This window comes from Dromiciops gliroides, chromosome 3 (assembly GCF_019393635.1).
Source record: "Dromiciops gliroides isolate mDroGli1 chromosome 3, mDroGli1.pri, whole genome shotgun sequence".
NCBI classification, from domain to species: Eukaryota; Metazoa; Chordata; class Mammalia; order Microbiotheria; family Microbiotheriidae; genus Dromiciops; species Dromiciops gliroides.
Genome location: NC_057863.1, coordinates 16,207,501 through 16,233,104, shown reverse-complemented (window position 1 = coordinate 16,233,104; position 25,604 = coordinate 16,207,501). Strand labels below are relative to the sequence as shown.

Below are 25,604 nucleotides of genomic sequence, written 5' to 3'. Positions count from 1 at the left end.
AATTCAGTCAGAAAACTGCATTAATAAGTAGGAGCATCAGGAAAAGGCCTCATCTAGGATATGGTGTCTAAGCTACCCTTTAGAAAAGCCAAGGACTCTATGAGTTGGAGGGAAGGTGGGAGTACACAAGAGTCATAGGGAGCCCAGCGGACTACAGCTTAGATGGAATAAATGGAAAATTCCATGGGAAGGCCATTAGGTCTGATATCGTGGAACCAGTTCATGGAATATAGTAGGTCAGTGTCATACAAAAAAAAGAAAAGGTGCCCTGATGCGGTAGAAGGAACATTGGTATAGGAAGAGGAAGTCATGGGTTTTAGTCACTGTTTTGCCACTTAGTAGCCATGCAATCTTAAGTAAGTTTCTCTGAGAAAGTTTATTCATCCACAAAATTGGAATAATCTAGTCTACCTACCTCAAAGTCACTGGGAAAACAAATGAGATATTCTGTGTGAAAGTTCTTTAAAAACTGTGATATATACCTACATAAATATCCTCATGCCCAGTGATGTCAATCACCCTGTGCTCCAGACTTTAATTTATTACCAGGAAAAGTATATTTTTAGCTGGGCCCTCATTTTCGCTTTGAACTGGAACTGTGGCTAATTCATTACAGGATTCTTTTAGCCCCTAAAAACCCAAACAAATAGAGCAATAGCTAGAGGAGATTTGGGCTCATAGAATCGTTCAGCCTTCAATTAATGTCTCAATCCATTCAAAGATAACCCATGCCAAGCCGTTGCTTCTCTCTCATATCTAAATAAAAAGTTTGGAAACCTTTTGGGTAATTGAAATGAAATGGAAGAAGCAGTGCCATGGGTGATGATACTTAAGTCTGCAGAAACTGTCTTCCTTGTGCCTTGTCCCCTATTCCAAAAGCTTAGTTTATTGGGATCACTCCAAGTGAGAGTAAAATGAGGACTTGAATCTAGGATACTTTCCCCACCCACATTTGGATTCTAGGAAGGGTTTGATTAAAGGAAACTCTAGGTAGGCTAGGAGGCAGCCTGGAACTGATGAAACCTTTTTTTAAATGATCTAATATTTACTTGGCTAGGAATGAGTTTTTGAGGGTTGAGTTATTTGTTGCAATTTCGTCTTCAAAACAGTTGGTGTCTCCATCCCAGTCCCATGGCGATAAGGCAGTATCTACTTCAAAGTCTAGGAAATAACTGGGAAATCTGAAGTAAAGAGATTCCTTTCGATGACCAGTGCTTTCTATGATCAGTGGTTCTCTGGATAAAACATTCCTTTTCAGATAAAGCACCAGCCCTGAATTTAGGAGGACCTGAGTTCCAATCTAACCTCAGACACTTGACATTCACTAACTGTGTGACCCTGGGCAAGTCACTTAACACTCATTGCCCCACAAAACAAAAACAGAAACAAAAACAAAAATCATTCCTTTTCCCTTGTGTTGAAATAGCATAAATCCTGTTTCAGGAAATTACTTGATAGGAAATCTCAGGGTATTCTGGGATTCTAGGTTAGCCACATGGATGTCATTGCCCTTTGTCTTGAATGGGGAAAAATAAAAAAAAATAGAAAACAGCCAAGCCAGTACTCCCACAGACTTTCCATTCCTAAATAAATATTATGTATGCATTTTAATGAGTAGTATAATAAGCATGATTAGAGTCATTCTGGGCCTTGAGTGATGTTTGGTAGGAATGCATATTCTACAATGGGCTCATATGAAGTTCTACCTGAAAATGTAAAGGAATGCAATATGGTGGCATTACAAAAACTATTTAGGAGAAACTCTTGTCCATAGCAGATACAGTTTTGTTCTTCTTGTGATACTTTCTTGGATAAATTAGCCAAAGAATGTTTGTGTCTCTTTTTTTCCCTTGCAGTGGAGCCCTCTAATCCTCAACCCCAGTTATACCATATTGCATTTTCTAGGAGCTACCAAGGTAGTCTTTGTTAGCATGACACGTGGCTCTCACTCGCGGGGCACAACTTTGTGAATGACATAAAAGCAGCCAGCATGGGCTAGTGTATCACTCCCTTCCATTTCTCCTCCCCAGTTGTGAAACATTGAGCTGTTGCTTTGAAGGGGCCCATTTCCCCAAGAGCCCATGAGGGTCCTGGAAATGGGCAATTCCTCTTACCAGCTGCCATTTTTGCTGTGAAAGCTCCTGGGAGGGCATTGCTATAAAAGCAGACAGCCGCCATCCTTGGGAGGAGCCAGTAACATGTGCATGACTGTGTGCCAGGCTGCTGTGGCTAACGTTTGTCTTCTTGCTCTGAGTATGCTCCAGTGGTTGTGAAATTTCCTTTTGCCTCCATCTTTTATAGTGCAGCCCCTTGATGGACAAGTTGTCGCGATATGTGGTATGCCTTAAATGTTTGGATTGTCTCCTTTATATCTGCAGAATAGACAACTGATAGGCCTGAGGGGCCTGTTCAATAAGAACCCCAAACACAATTCTTCAGAAAACAATTCCCATTATGTCCGTAAGCGATCCATTGGTGATCGGATTCTGCGCCGCACGGCTAGTGCTCCAGCAAAGGGTCGAAAGAAGAGCAAAATGGGTTTCCAAGAAATGATAGAAACAAAGGACAGTGTGTCTGAGGTGACTGGCTCGAGAGAGAAAGATGGCGTCCTCCGGAGAACCACAAGGAGCTTACAAGCTCGCCCAGTTTCTATGCCGGTTGACAAAAGTCTTGTGGGGGGGTTGTCACTCCCCACGCTTGAAGCAGCCAAAGATACCGAAGGCAAAGAAAATGCACTTGGTAAGATTCTTGGAAAGTTTGCTTTGCTTTGGGCTTTGGGTCAGGAATACACTTTAAAATGGTGGGTTGTTTTTTGGGGTTTTTTTTTGTGATAAAGTAATTGTTGAGTTCCAGATGTTGTTCTGGAGTCCTAGCAGTGTGAGGTCAAAGGTAAAAGACTTTTAAGTTTATGCTCTAGTTCAGAGGTCCCTGACTTTTTTGTGGGGTTGAACCAATTTTTGTTTACCTAAAACCCAAGTCTATGAGTGGGGGCAGCAGAGGCAGCAAAGACAGCACCTGATAGGTCTAGGGAAGAGCCCAAACAGCCTTGGGGAATTTCAGAGAGAGGAAAGAGCCATAGGGCTGACTTATGAATGGAGGCTCTTCTTCTGGGCCACTTCCCAGCACATTGGTGGAGAATGGGGAAATGCCAATCTTCCCCACTTTACCGTGGGTCCAGTGGAACTCCAGCTTCCAGCTGTAAGGGCTCTCCAGTGTAGACGGTCCTTACCTGCTCCCTTTGTTGTCTCTAGAGCAGAGGTAGTTTAAAGTCACTTTCTAGATATCCTTTTTCAGCAATGCTATTGAAATGTACAATCTGAAGCTTGATTCCTCAGAAACATTCTTCCCTTATGTGTTGAGTCCACTCTCAATGATGTACTTTGTAACAAATGTGCTTCTGTATTGATTTTAGATAGGAATCACTTTGAGGAGAAATCGGAGTCCTTAAAAGCATTTTCCAGGGGGAAAATATTTTAAATATAAGGCCTGCTTTCCTAAGGCTGCCCCCAAAATAGGTTTGGTCTTTAAAAACACTCATAATTATAATGTGATATGATATGATGTGATATAATGTATAATATACTATGTAAGATATGATATAATAAAATTGCATAGACTTTAATCAGAATTTTTGTAGAGAAGACCAAGGACACCTAAACTCTGGGGTTAGTTTCTAGCTTAACAAGATTAATGCTTTTCTCCAGATCAGGAAACTGATTTATGAAAAATGCTTTTTTCATTCTCTTCTTAAAATGACAATAGGAATCCCAGGCTTTCTAGAGCATCAGATGATGGAGCCTGTTGGAAGACTTTTCACTTTAGGTTATTGCTATGTGACATATTTTATTTTTTCTTCATTATGGGAGACATTTTAGCTGCAGATGAAAACTTGCAGTGGTATTTTGCTTCTTAAATGTCATATTTCTTCTGTCTGTTATGAGAAAGCACTTTTATGAGGAAAAAAAGAGAATCATCCTTGTTTTAATGTGATTCTAAAAATATTAAAAATGTTTTGGAGCTTTTAAGAAAGATCTCAATCAATAGATAGGTATTGAGTTCCTTCTCTATGTATAACTCTTTGCTAGATAAGTTCTAAAGGTGCTTAAAATGATGGAAAAGTAATATAGGCTTTATATTTTCTTATACATGTCTAACTTCTGGCCATTTAAAAAAATGCAATTCCAAGTGTGATTTGTGTATTTTAAATATGCAAGAAGCAACAGAAGTTTTAGCAAAGTAAGGAAAAGGCCATTTCCCTGTCTGTGTTCACATTTGTATGTATGTGTATGTGTGTGTTTTAATGCAGAAATGTAAAAATGCATTTATGGGAACTGCCCATGTAGCTTTTCAACCTTTACAGTTAAGTTAGACCTTTAGAGGAAAAGGTACCTTTTTTTCATCCGAATGATAATATGTGTCCTTTTGAGCTATCCATTGTATATCTTTGAGCTCTTATAAAAGCATCTTGTGTCTGCAGATGTAATGATGTGTTGTTTAACAGAGCTGTCTTGTTCTGTTTTTATCACCATGCTTCTGTATAGTACAAATCTGAAAAGGAAGCAGCTGAAGGTAATTCGAAATGTGCAAGTATGGTACCTCATTGACATTGACTTACAACCAGCATTATTACATCATGTGTTGATGTAATAGACACGAAATACAAATTTGCAATGGCGTGCCTGCCAACCTATCTTTACCATTTATTCATTACATAGCTATTCGCACAGTCCCATGAGTAAATTGTCACAGTTTTAGCTAATTCTACATTATCCATTTGTCTGTCTAAAGACAAAAAAGATTGATGTTTCTATGCATGATGGGAAGTGTCCCAGGTGACTAACATATTGTTTGTTTCATTTAGCAGAAAATAAGGGCAATACAGAAAATGGAAAAGCAAAAGCAAAAGAGCAAAGCTTGATAAATCTTGATAAAAAGTTGTCTTCACCCCCTGCAAGTCTCCACAAAAATGGCAGCCAGGTGGATCCTGTTGTCTCTCTTGCTAATAATTCACTGCCCTTAGAAGAAGAATCAGGAGCCCTAACCTATGGTGGGAAAGCCACATCACACGTGTCCACTGACTTTCAGAAAAATCTCTCTCCCAGACAACTCATTTCACCAAGACAACAAATGGGTATTAAATCTGCCAGAGACCCCTGCTGCACTCTAAGTGATACAGGAACCAGGGAAAATGGAAACACTTTTCCTTCAGAAAGAAATCAAACATTGTTAAGAAATGCCTCTTCTCCGAGTGAACTGGAGATTCTGAATGTTAAGGAAGCCAATCGAATGGCAGGCAATGGTGTGGCATCCTTTTCGATGACAGATGTTTCTGCCATTTGCTCTGATGGGTATGACTTACATTCCACCGCAATTATGCAGGACAGTGAAATTTCACAACTTATTGACAATGTCACGTTAGCAAATGAGAGTGAACTTGGCAGTTCAATCTCAGCATTGATTAGCCAATTTGATGCTACCAAGGATCAAACAAGCCTCAGAGCAGCTTCAAGACTTCAAGGTACCAGTGGTCAGATTTATAGTGTGATGTCAGGACACCACTCCTTGCTCACTATTGACCTAAAGACACCCCTCAAAAATAACTTTTCTAAGTCAAAGCCTGTGTGGCCATCTCAATATTCATCACCTAAGACAACTGTCTGCTCTAGCCCTGAGACAACAGAATATTCCACATACACCATAATTCATGAGGCACCTCTCACTCCAGTCACTGGGTCCAAATTCATGGATGAACCTAATGACAAGACCAATTTCCATGCCTCAGGAGGTGGCATTGCTCATCCATCCCCATTAACCAAAAGTCCCCAGAAGAATTGTGGGAAAGGTTGGGAAAATGGTTCCACTTGTGGTGTCTCCACTTGCACTGATTTGACCCTGGATGATGTAATTGATCATACCCTTTGTCAAAATTCTGGAGAGAGCAGTCTAGTAGAGGTTGATGAAGACTCACGAGATCTCTTGGTAACAACCCATGAGTATAAGAGAGAGGATATGAGCCAACTCGCTTCCCCTTTAAAACTAAAACATTTTCAGGAGATGGATTCACCCTGTCCAAGAAGTTCAGGAAATGGCTTCCTCCATCCATCTACTCTCAAACTTCCCAACCACATTCAAATGCTAAAAAACCGAAGTCTTTCTTGTCCAGCTTATCAAAGTGATGGCTTTGCGTGTAATAATTATTTCCAGTGTCCAGATGCCCCAAATAATGCAGCTTGTCTCCCCCTGGGATCAGATCCTCAGATTTTGCAGCAATCAGCATGTCCTTTACAAACTCGGAAACAGCCTAGCCCTTGCAAATCCAAAAGCCTGGGAGACTTGACATCAGATGACATCTCTTGCAATTTTGAAAGCAAGTACCAGTGCATAAGTAAAAGCTTCATTACAGCTGGTCTGCGAGACAAGAAGGCTGTGACCTTAAAAGCAAAAGGGGTGGAGTCTGTGGATGCTCTGACAGAACAACTCCGGAAACTTGTGTCCTTTGACCAGGAAGACAACAGTCAAGTGCTTTGCCCAAGACCAGATGAGAGAGAATACCCCAAGGCACTGGTCCGAAAGCTATCTTCCCGAAGCCAGAGTCGTGTTCGAAACATTGCCACCCGTGCCAAGGAAAGACAAGAAGCAGGCAAGCAGAGGACTTTGCCTACCAGCAATGCTGGGGGAGTGGTGCTGAGAAATAAGCCCACTGTACCTGCGCACATGGTGAACAGGCATTCCACTGGCTCTTACATTGCAGGGTATCTGAATAACCTCGAAGGCCGTGGTATTCCCGAGGGAGCATGCACTTCTTTTTTCAATGGCTACATAGACCAATTTTGCACAGATGATTCAGTCCTCCAGACTGAGCAAAGCATTGAGGACAAACCAGAAATTTATTTCCTCTTGAGACTATAAATGGTTTATACCTGTCTTTTCAGTGTGTACATGGTATCCCTTAGAGCTCCAGGTTTTGCTTGTTTTTGTTGTGCCATCCTTGGCTCCAGAATGATTGAGAAGGGTATTTTTTGAGCTCCAGTAGTGGTCTCCCTTTGATAGAATGTGGTCCTCCTGTGGACAATTATGTAAATAGGTGCCATGTTGTTTTCCCAAGGTTGCCCAAGTCTTCTTTCAATGTTGTAAAAATGTTATCAGTCTTGGAATAGATGCATGCTTGCCATCGATGTGAGCTTCCACATGGGCCAGATTCATAACCCCTGTACATTTTTAACTAAATGCTTCTCTCCCTTTGTGCTGCACGCCTTCAGAACCTGGTGACAAATGTAGTGTGTTGTCTGCTTCCTCAACCCCCAAGTCGTGGAGGTGTTAAAGCAAAAGTCTGAAAAAAAATCTGTCTTTCTTTAAACAACAAATCAAAATATTTTGTGCTCTTCCTGATTTTATTTTTCATGTTTGTTGAGGAGGACAGATACCTCCTTTGATTTCTATGAATGTTACAATTTAGCACCTGATATAAGGGAGCAAAACCAACCACTTTGTGCGGGTCAGATTTTTACTTACCTTGATTTAGGTGGGGGGATTCCCATAAACTAGTAACTAGCTTTTGTGTCTTTTTTTTGTTTTTTCTTTTTCCATGTATTTTGGAGTAGGAATGAGGGGGGAGAGGGAAAGAGAATGAAGATATTCTGTACATAAGGATAGGAAAATATTTGTTTTACATAAATTTTGTTACATATTTTTGCTACTAGCTTTGTATGTGATTTGAACTCAATCTCAAAGATATTTGCTGTACTTTGTAATTTTCAGACTAATTGGTTGACTGGAAGTGCTAACTTTACAGGGAAGGCTTGAATTATACTGTAAGAATAATAATAATAATAATAAAAGACAGTATAAGATTTCCCAACATGTCAAAAATATTTCCTCAATAATATTAAAGGTCACATGAACTGGTCACTAGAAATGGCTTCCCATTATGGATCCATAACTTGGCTATATTTTTAATACCAATATGCTTTGCTTTCACTGTGAACACATTTCTGATTGTATGTTCAAGATACCTCTTTTTTTTTGGTAACATAAAATACAGTGATATTCATGGAATTCATGAAAACATAATTAAAGGATTTTTAAGCACTTGTATGAATTTGTTGAAATGGAAACAAATATAATTCTTGTTGAACTGGATGACTGTTGATATTTTCCTTTTCACCTGTTTTTATTGCCATTGTCACATGATAATTCTCTTACTTTGGGAGACAATTTTAATGTAGTTCTGAGGACTTTCATTTAGGAAGGCTATAGACAAGATAGAAAAAATCTAGAAGAGAGCAACTCAAATGGTGAAGGGCCTTGAAGAGTTCTTGAATGAACTGGGGGTCTTTTGAGTGTGAAGAGAAGGCTCAGGGGGATGGGATCATTTTCTTGAAGTTAGTCTCACTTGAAAAAAGGATTCAATTTGTTCTTCCTGGCTCCAGAGGGCACAACTAAGAAGAATAAGGGGAAGGTGCAACAATGAAAATTTAAGCTTGATAGAAGGGAAAACTTTCCAACAATTTGAGTGATTGAAAAATAGGTTGTCTAGGTAGGTAGTGAGGCTCCCCTCAGAGGAGTTCTTCTTTTTCAAGTATGGATTCCGACTCTGAAGTTCTGTGATTCTTTGAATTAGGGTACTCTGCCCAATGTAACCAGTTGGTCATTGGATAATTATATGAGGAAGGGCGATGCTGTGGATAGAGTGCTAGTGTTAGACTAAGAATACCTGAGTTTAAATCCCACTGCAGACACTTACCAGCTGTGTAAACCTGGGTGAGTCATCGAACTTTTCTGGGTCTTAGTTTCCTTATCTGTAAAATGATCTCTGAGAATTTCTTCCATCTTAAAATTTAAGAACTGCTGATCTCACATTTGGAGTGCTAATCACTAAGTTCATGCTTTCAAAGAGTCTCGAAAGGGATTCTTTGTATTATCTGCCTCCTTTTCTGCCATGCTGACATAGCCCTTGCAAATACATACGGCAAATGCAGCATCCATGGGACCATTTTGCAGTTTCCTTTGTTTGGCAGGTTTCTGTGGCCATCACCTAGTGGCCAGCTTCTCGAGCCGTGAGCTTCTCTGTATTTAATTGTGCTAGTCCATGGTAAAATCATTTAAAAACATTAACATTTGAAACCAACCACCACATTGGCAATGTGCCATATGAGAAAGAAATACCACCTGGGAGTCTGGACATACAAAGTTATAGTACTGGCTCAGACAATATTTGTTTGGCCTTGGTCAAATCTATTCACTTCCTTGGGGCTCAGTTGTCTTATTTAAGATGAAAGGGTTGGACTGTACCAGAGTTCTTAATGTTTGGGGGGTTGCGGACCCCTTTGGTAGTCTGGTGAAGCCCTTATAAATATGTGAAATAAAACACATAGAAATATAAAGAAAATTATATTTACAGTGATCAAACTATATTAAAACAAAAACAAATTCATGGACCTTGAGTTAAGAACTCCTGGATAGGAGATCTCTTAGTCACCTCTCAGCTCCAACATTCTAAGTTTTTATGATGAATACTATGTTTCTAGAAGTAGCAGTAGGGATTGGACCTGTGTTGCCACTGATGCAGGGGAGTCCTGCATGAAGAACCTCTTTTTGCTATTGAGTCTTAGAGAATTACGTAGATAACTGAGAGGTGAAGTGACTTCCCAGGGTGTTTCAGAAGTGGGGGATTAATTTCTAATAATAAGCATTTTTATTCCATCTAGAGCAAAGCCTTCCCCTGACACCTCTTCCTGGGGTGGAGGTGATATGCTGGTTTCCTGAAGACTGTACCATGTGGTATCTAAGGTCCAGCTGATCTTTCTGAAGGGAAAAGTTGCATGTTAACCCACCATGCCCTAGCCCTGGGAAAAATTGTGTCCCCTGATGCCAAACAATCTTTTGATGACAAACCTATCTGACTGGATCAGAGCAGGGCAAATAGATAGTTCAAGACATTTCTTTGAATTTTTTTTGCTTGGAGAATTTTACAGAGCCATCAAAGTACTAATGGGGAATAAGACAGGATGTGGATCCCTGCTCCCCCTTTCGTACCCTTGCAACTTTTCCTGTGTTTTCAAACATTAAATGTAGCGAAATGAGAAATAATGACTATAAAAATGAGTAAAGATCATCGGGCATTTTCGAATTATTTTTATAGATACCACATCTTTCTCAAGTAATGTAGGTGATAGATTTAGAACTTAGAAGAGACTTCAAAAGTTATCTAGTCCAATATTCTCATTTGACAAATGAGGAAACTGAGACCCAGACATATAAGTGACCTACCAAGGTCACACAGGCATTGCATGAGAGAGACAGGACAATTGCATTTTTCTTCTCAAAAAGCAGTGAAAACAAGTTAATCTCACTCAGTGAAGCCTCACAGATATTTCCTCACTAGCAAAGGAAGAAGTGTGGTGCAGTGGTTCAAGTACCAATTTCAAGTAAGAAGACTAGGGCTAGTTCCTTCTTTGAGCCTCAGCTATGTAAAATGAGGGCATTGGTCTAGATGGGAATCCAAGGTTTTTTCTGACCGTAAAATTCTATCTCAACCTACTGTGAAGCCTTGGTTCATACCTCCCTCCATGTTAGTAGTGTCATGACCAACCTTTGGCAACTGGATGAATTTCCTAGCCTTGTTTTCCTCATCTATGCAATGGGGATAAACATGTGCTATCAAGTGGTATAGGAATATGGGCTTCTTTTTTGGATCAGTACAGAATTTTGCACCATTAGGTAAAGCTCTATGTTGTTATCTAGCCATTTCAGTCATGTCTAACTCTTGGTAGCCCCATTTGGGGTCATTCTGGCAGACACTGGAGTGGTTTGCCATTTCCTACCAAATTTTACAGATGAGGAAACCGAGGCAAACAGGATTAAATGATCTGCCTGGTGTCACATAGCTGGTAAGTGACTGAGGCTGAATTTGAACTCAGATTTTCCTGACTTCACACCTGATGCTCTATTCACTGTGCCACCCACCTGCCCTAGATATAACTCTAGGCCCACAACAATTATTGATCCAAGGTTCCAGACCTGAAAGGGACCTCACTGACCATCCACTTAAACCTTTTTATTTGAAAGATGAAGAGATGCAGGCTGGAGAAAAGTGAAGTAAACATGCCCAGGGTTGCCTGGGTAGCCAGTGGCTGGCTTGATTCTGGAGTTCCCTGCTTTTTCCATTCTCCTACCCTTTCTCTCCATGGAAACTTCATGATGGGCCAATGTTTTCTCAAAAAAAAGTCATGACAAACGTTCTTTACTTTTATGGAGATAGCACAAATTTGTTAGTAGAGGCTGGTTAGAAGTGTGATGGTGGGAAAAGTTGAGGGTTCTTCCCTTAAAAGTTACAGAAATCCTAGATGTCAGTCGGTCTGCTGTCTGATGGGTGGTCCCTCCAGTGATGCAGTTAGCCCAGAACTGTCCACCCTCTGGGAAGCCTTCTCTAGTGCCTTACTGGAGAGTGGAGGTGACCTTGGGTTCTTGAAGGGTGTGTCAATAGAATGCCATACTAGAAAACCTCTGGTGGTCTAGGTCACATACTCCAGAACCATAGATTTAAAGCTGCAAGGAACCATTTGATGAGCAGTCCTGATAAGTTTAGGATTTCATTCAGGGGAAGGCAATGGATATTTATTCAGCACCTACTATGTGCCAGGCACTGGGCTAAACACTATAAATATCTCATTTTATTCTCACAATACTCCTTTGAAGTAGGTAGTTGGATTTAAATGCCAAACAGAGCTTTTGTATTTTATCTTTTGGGTAATAAGCAACTACTGAAGCTTTTAGAGTGGGGGAGTCATGTGGTTGGACCTGTACTTTAGGAATACCAATATGGCAGCCATTTGGAAGAAGGATTGTCAAGGGGTGGGGCTAGATTCAGGGGGACCTTTAGGAAGCTACTATGAGTCCAAGCAGGAAGTGGAGAAAGAGAACAAACATTTATTAAGCATTTACTATGTGTCAGGCACTGTAATCAGAACTTTTCAAAGATTATCTGAGGAGGTGGTGAGGGCCTGAATTGGGGTTGGGGCTGCATGACATGCCAGAGATGTTAAGGACGTGGACTTGACAAGATTTGGTAGCCAGTTGAATATAAGGTGGTAGGGGGAGTAAGGGAAAGGGGGGAAGAGTCAATGGCAATGGCAAATTTTTAAAGCTAATCATTGGAAGGATGTTACTGCTCTTGATGGAAATAGGGAAAAGCAAAGTCTCTCCATTTTACCAGCTCTGTTATGACTCTCTTCTCCTCTGTTGTCTATCAATCAATCAATCAATCAGTAAGTATTAAGTGCCTACTATGTGCCAGGTACTCTCCTAAGCTCTGGACATACAAAAAGAGACATCAGACAGTCCCTGCCCACAAGGAGCTTGCGATCTAATGGGGGAGACAACATGCAAACAGATATATACGAAACGAGCCCTCTACAGGATAAATAGGAAATAATTAACAGAGGGCAGGCATTGGGATTGAGGGGACAGGGAAGGCTTCCTATAGAAGGTGAGATTTTAGTAGGGATTCCAAGCCAAGGGGATCAGTAGGTGTACTTAGGGAGGGAGAGCATTCCATGCAGGGGCTCAGCCAGAGCTGAAAGGGGGGGGGTTTACTCATGGAACAATAAAGAGGTCAATGTCACTGGATGGGAGAACACATATTGGATAGTAGGTGTCAGAAGACTGGAAAAGTAAGAGGGGGCAGATTAAAAGGGGCTTTGAACACCAAAAGAGAATAGTTTTTGCCTTTGATTCTAGAGATGGTAGGGAGCCACAGCTCATTGAGTAGGGGAGTGACATGATCAGGCTTGAGTTTAAGGAAAATCACTTTAGTGACCGTATGGAGGGTGGATTGGAACAGGGAGAGACTTGAGGCAGGTTGACCCATCAGCAGCCTGCTTTTTAAAAAGTGAAAAATGAGATCAGGTCTGTGCAGTTTTCAAAGATGAAGAATTTGGGGTCACAAATAATTCACATGACCAAGACTACTGAGAAGTCGAATTCAACACCAGGGCCTACCTCTCCTGATCCTCAGCTCCTCCTTTTCCCTAATTAAATGGCCCTGGAAGGACTCTAAAAGGAAATCCCAAGATGAATGGAGGGACCTGATTTGCGTACCAAATTGCTAAAGACCCCAAATGTATTGATGAGAAAACCAAGTAGCCAAATATGTTGATGGGTTTTTTCAAACCACCTGTTAAGTTTCAGGTTTCAGCATCGTCATAAATCAGAATCCTGACCTTCCAGACTGGGCTCGAGCTAACTGACCACATCATTTCTTACAAATGTGAAATGTCTCTTATGGGACCCATTTTCTGATGCCTCATCAAGTTATCACAAAATGGCATTAATTATCCTTTTTTTTTTTTTTTTGGTGAAGCAATTGGGGTTAAGTGACTTGCCTAGGGTCACACAGCTAGTAATTGTTAAGTGTCTGAGGCCAGATTTGAACTCAGGTCCTCCTGAATCCAGGGCCAGTGCTCCATCCACTGCGCCACCTAGCTGCCCCAAATGGCATTAATTATCAAAAGGAAAATAGATAATCTTTCATAAAACACTTAGCTTAGAAAAGTGCTCAGATATAAAGTCAGTACAGGAGTTGTCATGGCAGAATGGAAAGGGTGCTAGGTCTGGGATCCAAAGACCGAAGCTCAGATCTTGGCTCTGTCACTGCCTGTGTGGTTTTGGACAAGACAACAGACCTCTCTGCGACTCAGTGTCCTCCTCTAAAAAATGACAGGGTCACACTAGATGACCTCTAAGGAACTCCCAGTTCTGAATCTATGATACAGTATCTGATTCATTAACATGGCACGTACAATACAACTTAATTCTCCAAGGATTTTTCTAGACACTTACTCTACGTGAGGTGCTGAGGACACAGGGGAAAAAAGGAAAATATTCCCTCTTTTCTTTCATTCTCTGGAAGGGGTGGGGCATGTTCCCCATAAGTAAATATACAACAATATATGCAAAGCCAATACATGGTAATTTGGGGTGGAGAAACACTACAGTTTGGGGCTGGGGTCAAAAGAGGTCACATAGGAGGTGGCTCTTGAGTGGGGTTAGGGAGTCTAAGAGGTTAGAAAAGTAAGCCATGTTTGGGCAGTTGCCCGTAGAAAGGCAGAAGATGGAATATTGTCTATAGGGAGTAGCAAGGAGGCCAGTTTGGCTGAAAAGTAGAATGCATGAAGTGAAGTCATGGGAAAAGTCAATCTAGAAAGTTAGATTGGAGCCGATTGTGAAGTACTCCTTAAATGATGGAGTAGTTTGTATTTTATATTAGAGGCAATAGGGATCCCTTGAAACTTCTTGAGTAGGAGAATGGCATGGTCGAATCAATATGGCAGCTGTGTGGCATATGAATAGGAGAGGGCAGAGACTGGGTACAATCAAACTAATTAAGAGGTTATTGCAGTAATCCAAGAAAAATGGTAGTAAGGGTCAGAATTAGGATGATGGTTGTATGGGTGGAGAGAAGAATCCATGTGGAAGATGTTGGAGGGCTTGAATTGGCATGATTTGGCAACTGAGTAACTATGAGGGTTTGGGAAATGTTAATAGTTTTCCTTTCTGCTCAGTGATATTGATGCTAAGGATTTTTTAAAGCATGTGTAGGGTGGTTAACAGAATCATTTAGGGGCTTACAGAAAGGAAAATGTCAGCAAAACGTATTTCAGTTCTCTCTGAAAGGGTAAGACTCCTCTAAGACAAAAGATTTTGGACAAAAATGGTTTAGACCTTATAAGAGCCTTGCACTCTGAAAGCATAAGATTGTCTAAGCTTCTGAAATAGACTTTGACACTCAAGGTCAGTTCTGGTTTAGAAATTTCAAATCTGTACAAAATCAATATGTCTTCTGGAAGCCTTATCTCCAGCCCAGCTTAATGCACACGGCTGAATCATTTGTTCAAAGCACAATCTGGGAAAGATGAAAGGTGTAGGTTTTTTTTTTTTTTTAATTTTTGGTGCAGAGAAAAGCCTGTTATTTCCAATATTTTTCTAAGGGGAAGGAAGCAAATTTGAAATGTTTTGCTGGGTGAGAAGTTCCAAATTTTATCTGATGTTTCTTAGAAAGTGACTGTTACCATATTTTTTGGTGAAAATTCTTTTTTTTTTTTTTTTGGTGAGGCAATTGGGGTTAAGTGACTTGCCCAGGGTCACACAGCTGGCAAGTGTTAAGTGTCTGAGGCTGTATTTGAACTCAGGTCCTCCTGACTTCATGGCTGGTGCTCTATCCACTGCGCTACCGAGCTGCCCCGATGAAAATTCTAAAACAACATTATCAGAACTTCCTGTTCAGCAGAACATAAAAATAATATAAACACCAACCCATAGTCAATGAGAAAAGATAGGAAGAGAGGGAACATAAAGCCACTTATTCACTTCCATTTATTTCCACTTATTTCCCTTCCATTCCCTGGACTTCAAGGTCTCGTGCTGCTGCTCTCAGCTATCCTGGGTTCCCATTTGAGAGAGGGCCCAAGGTCATTACTTTTTTATCAAAGAAGATAAAAGAGCAGGCAGTTCTAATCAAGCAGCGACCATTTCTTAATCACTTACTGTGTTAGGTTCTGGGAACTGAGGGTTCGTAATAGTCTATCAAGGGAATGTCCAGTAAAGCCTGCCAGAAAATCGACAACAGTCATCAGCAGGATCAACTCAAGCTAGATTGGGAAGAAGTAGGATCCATCCCTTTGGGGTTGGGAAGAAAGAGGAATCATGAATCGGAACCTCTTATCCCACAGTCATAGCCCCATGCATACATTTATGTATGGATATATGTATTTACATGTATATGTATATATTTGTCTTCCATAGCACCTGGCACAAAACTATATGTACAGTTGCTGTTCAAAATGTGTTGAATCCAATCAGAGAGTCATGTTATGTGCAGGCACTGGGTGAAATGCCGGGGTTAGAAAGAATGAAACAATCCCTGCCCTAATGAAGCTTACATTCCCCTATGAAGATCAAACATGCAAATAGATTGGCACATGCATGATTATTTAAGGAGGATGTTGTACTAACAAATTGGGGGGGATTGAGAAAAGCCACACAGGAAGTGAACCTTGATCTGATCCTTGAAGGAAACTAGGGATTCTAAGGGGTAGAGCTGAGGATGAATAGCTTTCCACATATGACGGCAGCCTGTCCAAGGCATGGAGGTGGGAGATGGAGAATTACTTATTGTCCAATTTGGGTGGAACATATGGTGGATGAAGGGTAGTGATAGGAAATAAACCTGCCTATTCTGATAAAACAGTGACAGATGATCTTTCTCAAGACAATAGCCCTGTCTTACCTTGTTTAATGAATTGTTTAACTCAGTAATTCTATTGGTAGGAATATGAGATGTCTGGGAGAGAGATTTGGGGGCAGGGGAGTTCTGGTTCTTATTCCTATCTGCAGGGTCAATTGTGGCGCCTCTCAGTTCCCCTTCTGTAGCCCTCCCTAATCTTTAATGATCCTTGAAATCTTTCAAAAGTGCAAACCCAACATATCTTTATGGTGTTTACTCCTTATTCCTCTTTTTAATCCTTTTTCCCATTACCTTTCACATCCTTTTTTCCTTTCTCTTTTACCATTGCCTCTGATAGATAGTAGAAAACAATGATAGGATCTATAGGTAAACTTTATATCATTTTTATTAACCTCTCCCTTCTTCTCTGCACCCAGTTAAGCAAACTGACCCTTCATCATGAACTGTTTTCTCTAGGAAGGACCAAGTCAGTAGGACATGTCTCTCTCCCACTAAACCCAGGCTTTTGTCACTCAGAAGGCTTGACAAGAGGTGCACAAAAGGACTCTAATGAGATTAATTATAATTTGTTTGCTAAAAATAAATGAAAAAGTCCCAACTCACATTCAATTGCCCTTAACTAAAGGGCATTGATGATGTTGCTGATAGCCAGTGGTAACAATAACCTGTAGTTCTTTAAGATCTCAGGACCCCTTTATATTCCTAAAATGATCGAAGTCCCCAGAGAGTTCTCATATACATGGGTTATAGCTATTGATTTTTATCATATTAGAAAGTGAAATTGATAAATTATTTCTAAAACAAGTTAATTTATTCAAAACAATAATCAAATTATTTAATTAAAATTTAAATAACAATGATATGCTAACATATATCACTTTTATGTTAATGTTAACATAAACATAATATTTTTATGAAAAATAACTATTTCCCAAAAGAAATAACTATTAGCGGGAAGAGTGGTGGTGTTACATATTTCTGCAACTCTCTTTAAGGTGTGGCACAATAGAAAACAGCAGGATTCTTATCTTCTGCATTCAATCTGTTTCCATATGTTATTTTTCTTGAGGTATATAAAGAAAATCTGGACTCACAGATATGTAGTTGGAAAAGGGAGGAATATTTTAAGAAGCAAATAATATCTTGGTATTACTATGAAAATAGCTTTGACTTTGTTGATTCCCTGAAAGGGTTTCCAGGCTCTTCCAGGAATCCTTAGACCTCCCTTTGAGAACTACTAGTCTAAACTGTGTTCAAAATCCAGGACATGGGCATGTAGAGATAAACAGCCCTTTTTTTGAAAAAAAAAGCTCTGAGTTTTTAGTGAACTGTAAGCTTAACATGAATCCACAGTATTATATCAGCCAAGAAAGTGAATGAGATTTGGGGGCTGAATTAAGAGAGGCAGTGCCCAGTATGAGAGAGGTGGTAGGGTGCTCTATTATGCCCTGGTCTGATCCCTTCCAGAATACTGTGCTCAGTTTGGGGTGCCATGTTTTAAGAAAGGCAATGATTGACTGACTGGAGTTTTTGGCAAAGTAACCAGAAAGGTCAGGGGCTTTACATGATGACAATAAGAGAATCCTTGAAAGAACTAGCGATATTTAGCTTAGAGAATAAGCAGGCTTAGGGTGGGTATGATTATGGTTTTCAAGTATTTGAAATGATTTGATGTGTCCAATGGATTAGACTTGCTTGGTTCCTGAAGACAGAATGATGAGCAACTGGCAGAAGTTACAGAGGCGTAAATCTGAGCTTGATAAAAGAAGAAACTTCTTATCAATTGTAATGATTTCTAAATGGAATGGGCTACCTCCAATGGGAGAAAGGGTATACATACACATACATATATATCCACGTAGACACATACACATACAAAAACTCAATACATAATACATTAGAGATATCCAGGCAAAGACGGGTTTGGAGTTAGAAGGTCTGGGTTCAGATGCCAAATCTACCACTTAAACTACCCATGTTATGCTGAACGAATCACTTCAATGTCCCTGTGCTCTGGTTTCCTCATCCTCACACTTAGAGCAAAGTGATGCATAGATGATTTCTAAGGTAGCTTTCAGCTCTCTATCTATAAACCTATGACTGAAAAGCTGGATGGCCACTTTGATGGTATGGTATAGATTATGGGCTCGGAGGTTCCTTCCCATGGAGATTCTGTGACTATCTCCAAAATGTGTTTTTTAAGGTTCAGTTCACATCATCAAAAGGCAGTAGCATTTCATCATCCCACACTCTCCCAGTTTGGAAGGAAAATGCTAAGGGGAAAGGTGAAATTGCCTAAGTAAAGGCATCAGTTGAGGATATTTTTGAAGCAGTTATCCATCAGCTTAGTAGAGCCTAACCATTTTTGATGTCTGGACTCTCTAAAGATTATTGAGCATCTGTCTATGTGGGTTATGATTGTTGGTTTCTACTATATTGCAAATTAAAATATCAGCATTATTTGGAAAATCATTTTGATCTCATGGAGCCCTTGAAAATGTCTCAGGGAATTCCCTGTGGTCCCTGGACCACATTTTGAGAACGAGTGATAGTGAATAGCAGGGTAGATGTGGAGTTGGAGATGACCAGGAAGGAAATTTTTCCCTTTATAAAGTCAAAATCTGCCTTCATGCAAATTCCACTTGTTGCTTCTAGTTCTGTCATCTGGGTCCAAGCAGAGCAAGTTAAAACCTTTTTTGCATATGACAGTCTTTCAACGATTTGTTGATCATGCTGGGTCCTCCTGTAACTTCTTTTCTGGTTTAATATTTCCTGGTTTAACATTCCCTTATTTATTTCAACTGTTCATTATATGGCATAGTTTCCTCTCCTCTGACCATTTTGTATCTCTCTCCTGTGAATGCATACTCTATTTTGACACTGTCCTTTCTAAAATGGGATGCCCCAAGTCAATCATCACAACACCCTGGTGTCTGATTAAGGCACAATATGATAGGGTTACATCTTTGTTACTTTGAATACTCTCATATCCCACTGTCAACTCACGTTAAGCTTGTATTCCACTAGAATCCCCAATTATTTTTCCTACACACTGCTGTCTAGCCATTACTCCCTAACCTTGGATTTGAGAAGTGGATCCAACCCAAGTGTAAGACTTTTATCTTTATTAAATTTAATTTTTACTGATCTGGTCAACATGGTAACCTACTGAGACATCCTTGGATCCCAAGACAGGCATCCATTTCTTAGCTATCCCTAGAAATCATCCAACTCGTTGATGAAAGTGTTGAATTGTATAAGGCTCACTCCACTAGAAATATCCAGATGGATTAACAGTGATTCATGCATCTCCACTCTTGGGGTCTGGTGAGTTCTTAATTCACTTCATTAGGTCTAGTCTATGTCTTTCAGAACTGTCCACAAGAATATCATGAAAGATTTTGTCAAATACCATGCTCAAACACTGGTTTATCATATTGACAATATTTCTCTGATGAATCCAATCTAATTTCCCTGTTACAAATAGAAATGAATTCAATCTGGCATAATGTGTTTTTGATGGACCCAAACAGGCTTCTAGTTGATCACTACTTTCCTTTCTAGATGCCCAAAAACTATCTCTTAAATTTTTCATTCTAAGAGTTTCTTTTTTCTTTTCTTTTCTTTCTTCCTTTCTTTCTTTCTTTTTCTTTCTTTTTTTTTTTTTGGTGAGGCAATTGGGGTTAAGTGACTTGCCCAAGGTCACACAGCTAGCAAGTGTCAAGTGTCTGAACTTGGATTTGAACTCAGGTCCTCCTGACTCCAGGGCCAGTGCTCTATCCACTGCGCCACCTAGCTGCCCCTAAATTTTTCATTCTAAAATTGGAATCTGTTGAGCACATCCTTCTAAAGACTCCACTCTTCCCTGCCCCACCCCACACCAAAATCAGGACCAGTTCTTCACATGTCTCTCATTACCAATGTCCTGCCCATTAGTGCAATTCTCATGCAAGGTTCTAAGTATTGAGCATTTCATTCATTGCCTGCCATTCTTTATGAGGGGGTAAACAATTTAGGATAGCAGGCTATAATCTTTAGTATTGCTTAATGAATTCATACTATCTGTTTTGGAAAATTTCAAACGAAGCGACACGTTATTCCCTGAATTGATTATACATCATTGGAGCTTAAAGTGTTGCTTGATTGTACATCTGAGGTAAGCCATAGCTCTATCTTTTCCAATAGCACTGATTTTCTGCTTCCCTGGTTTCTTTGACTTTGTAGCAAGCAGATGGTAAACAATACAGTCTGGGCAGACCATAATCCTTTTACTCTTTATACTAGGTTTCGGAAAAATACCTTAATTGGAGGAAATGTACACCTTTTTCTTTTTAATTGTTGAGAGGCATAGAAAATGTTTGTACAGGCAAACAGTGGAATTATCAGTGCTAACAAGCAGGGCACCACTGATAGCAGGGCTTCCTAAATAGCCTTCATGAGCTTGTTTTTTTATAAATATATTTCAATATTATCTGTTTCCTTTGTAAGCTGCTATTTTATTTTCTGCTCTGAGAAGGGGTCCATTGGACTCACCAGATTGTCTGACCAAGAGGTCCATAAAACAAAAATGGTTGTGAAGAATCCCTGAGCTATGACAAGCCTCTGGGGAGGTGGAATGTATCTATGCCCCAGAGTACCCTTTTACTGTAATTGAGATAGGGAGAAGGGGATAGTTAATGTTAATGGTTATCATTGCACATAAATGTTTAATTTTTTGGCTTCTATTCTGAGGACAATCTGTTCAGTATGCTCCAAAATCTTCCTGACATTGAACACCACCAAATACACCACTGGGTTACTACAGAGCCGATGTGAAGCTGTGACACTTTCCCATGTGTGCCTAGATCAGTGTGGCACTTCCTCCCTTCTCATCTCACCCCAACATGGAATCCTGGGAGCTAGGATCACACAACTTCAGCATTAGAGAAGGGATTTCAGGGTCCATCAAGTCTAAGCCATACCTGGAAAGGAAAAGGAAATGGCAAACTACTCCAGTATCTTTGCCCAAAAAACCAAACCAAACCAAACCAAAAAAAAAACCAAACCCAAGCTGTGTCATGAAAAGTTGGACATGACCGAACAACAACAAAATACCTGGGGAAAATTCCCTCTGTCATGTACCAACAACTAACTGGCTTTTGCTTGAAGACCTACAAAATAAAAAGGGTCTTTCTTTAGAGTCTAAACAACAAAAAACCCTCTGGATTTCTGTGCTTTGAGCTGAATAACTTTTATTGGGGATCTGAGTCTCTTCCCAATAGTCTATTCCCTAGAAGCTCAGAAATTCCAGACTCTTCTTAGTGTCACTGACTAGAGATCCCCCTCTCACTCTTCTGTAAGTATTTTTTATAACTTCAGAAATAATAATCCCAATTAGGATGTGAGCTCAAAAAACATGTGATATCCTTGAGGTCAGGAGCCGTTTTTGCCTTTCCTTGTATCCTCAGTGCTTAGCACAGTACCTAGCAATAATAGGCACTTAGTAAATCATCATTGGCTTTTCTTGACCTTCTAGATGACAACAAATGTAGAAGGAAGTTGAAAAGTTGAAATGGTGGGTTGGGATGTGTCTTCATATATGTGCAAAAACATTTCATCTCAAACACTGGTCATCTCTTTCTTTGAACCTGAACAACCAGGACAGTGGTGGCCCCTTTTTAACTCAATAGGTGGGCACCAAGGTCATCCATTCAAAGCTCTAGGAGAGCTTGTTTTTAGCACTAGCACTACCAACATATTGAGGGGTATGGCTAAGCTCACCACATCAGATAGTCTTCTGGGGTTTTATCTTGGTCCTGTTATTTGAACAACTTTTGGGGGGGGCGGGGCAATGAGGGTTAAGTGACTTGCCCAGGGTCACACAGCTAGTAAGTGTCAAGTGTCTGAAGCCTGATTTGAACTTAGGTCCTCCTGAATCCAGGGCCAGTGCTTTATCCACTGTGCCACCTAGCTGCCCCTGAACAACTTTCAAAAGGCACTTCTGTGAATGAATGAGTCTATACCCATGGACTCATTGAATGAATTCAGTCCAAGAGGACCCAAAAGGAGATATTTGCATGTCCTAGCAAATACTTTGCCAGGTATGAGTTGAAATTTATAACATTCCATTAGGCCTCCTTTGCCTAAGTTCCCTGCGTGGTTGTGGTGCCAAATACATTGGAAGGGACTCAAATTTATTGCGTTAATTTTTTAAAAAGCATTTTAGACTCTGCTAAGCATCCAAAGGGGCAGCAGTGGATAGAGTACCAGAACTGGAACCAGGAAGACCTGAGTTCAAATCCAGCTTATGACATTTACTAGCTGTGTGACCCTGGTTAAGTCATTTAACCCTGTTTGCCTCAGTTTCCTCATCTGTAAAATGAGCTGAAAAAGGAAATGACAAACCACTCCAGTATCTCTGCCAAGAAAATCCCACATGGGGTATTGAAGAGTGAGATATGACTGGACAAGCATCCAAAACCCTAGGCTATTGGGAATTGAGGGTAGAGAAGTGTGTGTGTGGTGGGGTGGGGCATGGTTATATTTGCCAGGCTTGGTGAGAGAGGCTGGATAACCTCTTACAAGAAGAGCAATCCTAGTGGGTTAAGAATTTGCAGCTGGGGCAGCTAGGTGGCGCAGTGGATAGAGCACTGGCCCTGGAGGACCTGAGTTCAAATCCAGCCTCGGACACTTAACACTTACTAGCTGTGTGACCCTGGGCAAGTCACTTAACCCCAATTGCCTCACCCCCCCAAAAAAAAGTTTGCAGCTGATCCTGGGCCTACTGCTGGGTTGGGTCCTTATACTTTTCAGAGCTATAAACAAAAGCCCCTGAAAATCTCCCTCCCTCAAAGGACTCGGCATCTTGAGAAAAAAAAACAAAACACCAAACCTGTTGTTAAACATCCCTGCCTCCACTCGATAAAGAGCTGGACATTTAAATTGCTCAGCAGCTAATTGAGACACCAGATATATGTTTATTTTTGAAATGACTCTTCAGCGATTTTGCTTTTTTTGGTGTCATCCTGAATAAAGTATTTGGCCACCCACTGAAATCCTTCCCATTTAGTGAGAATCTTTGACATGCTATTAAGCCTTGGGAAGCTATGCTTAAACAGGAAAGTGTGGTGGGAAGGCCAAAAAATGTTTCCCCATCCCTATTTTAAGGTTCCACACAAAAGGCTTAGTAGCAAAAATCAAAGAAGAGAATTGACAATTTCTTGAACTGTATGAAAAACAATTGCTCATTCCTCTTCCTAGGAGAACCAAAGTAAATGAGGCTGTGGGGGTGTTTAAGAGAATTCACCGCTGGAAGAGAATATTAAGATTTGGGCCCAAGTCTTGCCTGTGATACTTGTAAGCAGCATGCTCCTGGGCAGGTCACCTAACATCTCTTAGCTTCAGTTTACTTATATGTAAAATGGAGATAATAATACCAGCAACACCCACTCACAGGCTTCTTGTGAGACTCAAATGAGAGTGTATGTAAGGGGCTTGCAGTTAACCAATCAATTCATCGATCAACAAGCATTTGCATCTTTCTGCTATGGGGCCAAGAACTAGGATGGATGCTGGGGATGGAAAAACAAAGTCAAACTATTTATAGGGTCATCGATTTGGAGCTGGAGAGGACCCTCCCCTCAGAAAGGCTTATAGTTTGCTAGGGGAAACAAGCATATTGTCAGGTAACTAAGTAGAGACTGTATAAAAGTAAATAATTGATATGCTTTTTTAAAATCATAAAAGTATTTTATTATTTTTCAGTTACTTGTAAAGATAGTTTTCAACATTTTTTTTTGTTTGTTTTTTGTTTTTTGTTTGTGAGGCAATTGGGGTTAAGTGACTTGCCCAGGGTCACATAGCTAGTAAGTGTTAAGTGTCTGAGGCCGGATTTGAACTCAGGTCCTCCTGAATCCAGGGCTGGTGCTCTATCCACTGCGCCACCTAGCTGCCCCCTCAACATTTGTTTTTATAAGATTTAGAGTTCCATTTTTTTCTCCCTCTCTCCCTTTCCTCCCTTCCCAAGACAGCAAGCAATCTGATCTAGGTTATATATGTACAATCACAATAAACATATTTCTGCATTAGTCATACTGTGAAAGAAGAATCAGAACATAAGGGAAAAACCTCCAAAAAGAAAAGAAAAAAACAAAAAAAGTAGAAACAGAATGGTTCAATCTGCATTGAGATTCTACAGTTCTTTTTTCTGAATGTGGAGAACATTTTCCATCATGAGTCCTTTGGAATTATCTTGGATCATTGCACTGATGAGAAGCGCTAAGTCTTGATATGCTTTTATTAAGTGGCTACTATGTGCTAAGCACTGTCCTAAGCAGCAAGGATTTTAAAAAGGACAAATACTGCGATTGTTGGGGTTGGAGTGAGAGTGGCATTCATAACTGGGCAAATCAAGACAGGTCTTTTAAAGGAAGTCATACTTGGACTGAGCCTAGAAGGGAGCCAGGAATAACAAAGAACATGGGGCAGGAAGGGACAGGGAGGGACAGGAAAGCATGAAGACAGGAGATGGTCCACCAGGTACACGGAAGAGCAAACAAACCCCGCTTAGGTAGAGCATTGCTTGTGTGAAAGGGAATGATTTATAATTAGCCTGGAAGGGCAGCTGGGTGGTGCAGTGGATAAAGCACCGGCCCTGGATTCAGGAGGACCTGAGTTCAAATCTGGCCTCAGACACTTGGTACTTACTAGCTGTGTGACTCTGGTCAAGTCACTTAACCCTCATTGCCCCCCTCCCCCAATAATTAGCCTGGAAAGAGACTAAAGGTAGACTGAGGTGAACTTTAAGCACCCAAAAGAGGAGAATGCATTTTATCCCAAAGGTGATGAGGAACCACTGATGTGGGAAAGTGCCATGCTTAGATCTGTGCCTTAAGAATGGCACTGGGCAGAGGATGGATGGAGAGAGAATACTTAGGACGCCTTGATAAGTCTAGGCCAGAAGCAATGGGGGCCTGAACCAGCCTTGTTGTGGTGCCAGAACAAAGAAGGTGACAAAGGTAAGAGATGCTGAGAACGAGGGGGAGGGGGAGTGAGACTGAAGAGTTGAGGATGACTCCTACCGGTGGAGTAGAAGACACCCAAGACAGAAAGAGGAAAGTTAGGAGGGTGTGTGGGTGTAGGGGGAAGGAGCGTGTTCAGTTGTGGACACATCGCCTGATATGCCCATGAGAATCCAAGTGGAGATGTCCAAGGCATAGTGGGTAATGCAGTACTGAGACTTAGGAGAGAGATGAAGCAGATTTAAGGAGTCAACTACAGAGATGATAGGTGAATCTATGGGAGCTGATGAGATCAGAGGTTGTAGAGAGGAAAGAAGAGATGACCCAATACATATGTTCTTAAGGCACATCCATGCAGAGGC

The 25,604-nt window shown here is 40.6% G+C and overlaps 1 protein-coding gene across 2 annotated transcripts in view; it reads left to right on the top strand.

Annotated features, from left to right (window-relative positions):
• Window positions 1-8,106, top strand: part of PLCH1 (phospholipase C eta 1) — a 239,848-nt gene extending 231,742 nt beyond the window's left edge. For both annotated transcript variants that reach the window (XM_043998386.1, XM_043998387.1), the window contains 3 exons: window positions 1,857-1,916; window positions 2,379-2,739; window positions 4,862-8,106. In XM_043998386.1, the coding sequence (XP_043854321.1) occupies window positions 1,857-1,916; window positions 2,379-2,739; window positions 4,862-6,909 (2,469 nt within the window). In that variant the 3' untranslated portion in view covers window positions 6,910-8,106. The remainder of the gene's footprint in view (window positions 1-1,856; window positions 1,917-2,378; window positions 2,740-4,861) is intronic.
• The last annotated feature ends 17,498 nt before the right edge of the window (window positions 8,107-25,604 follow it).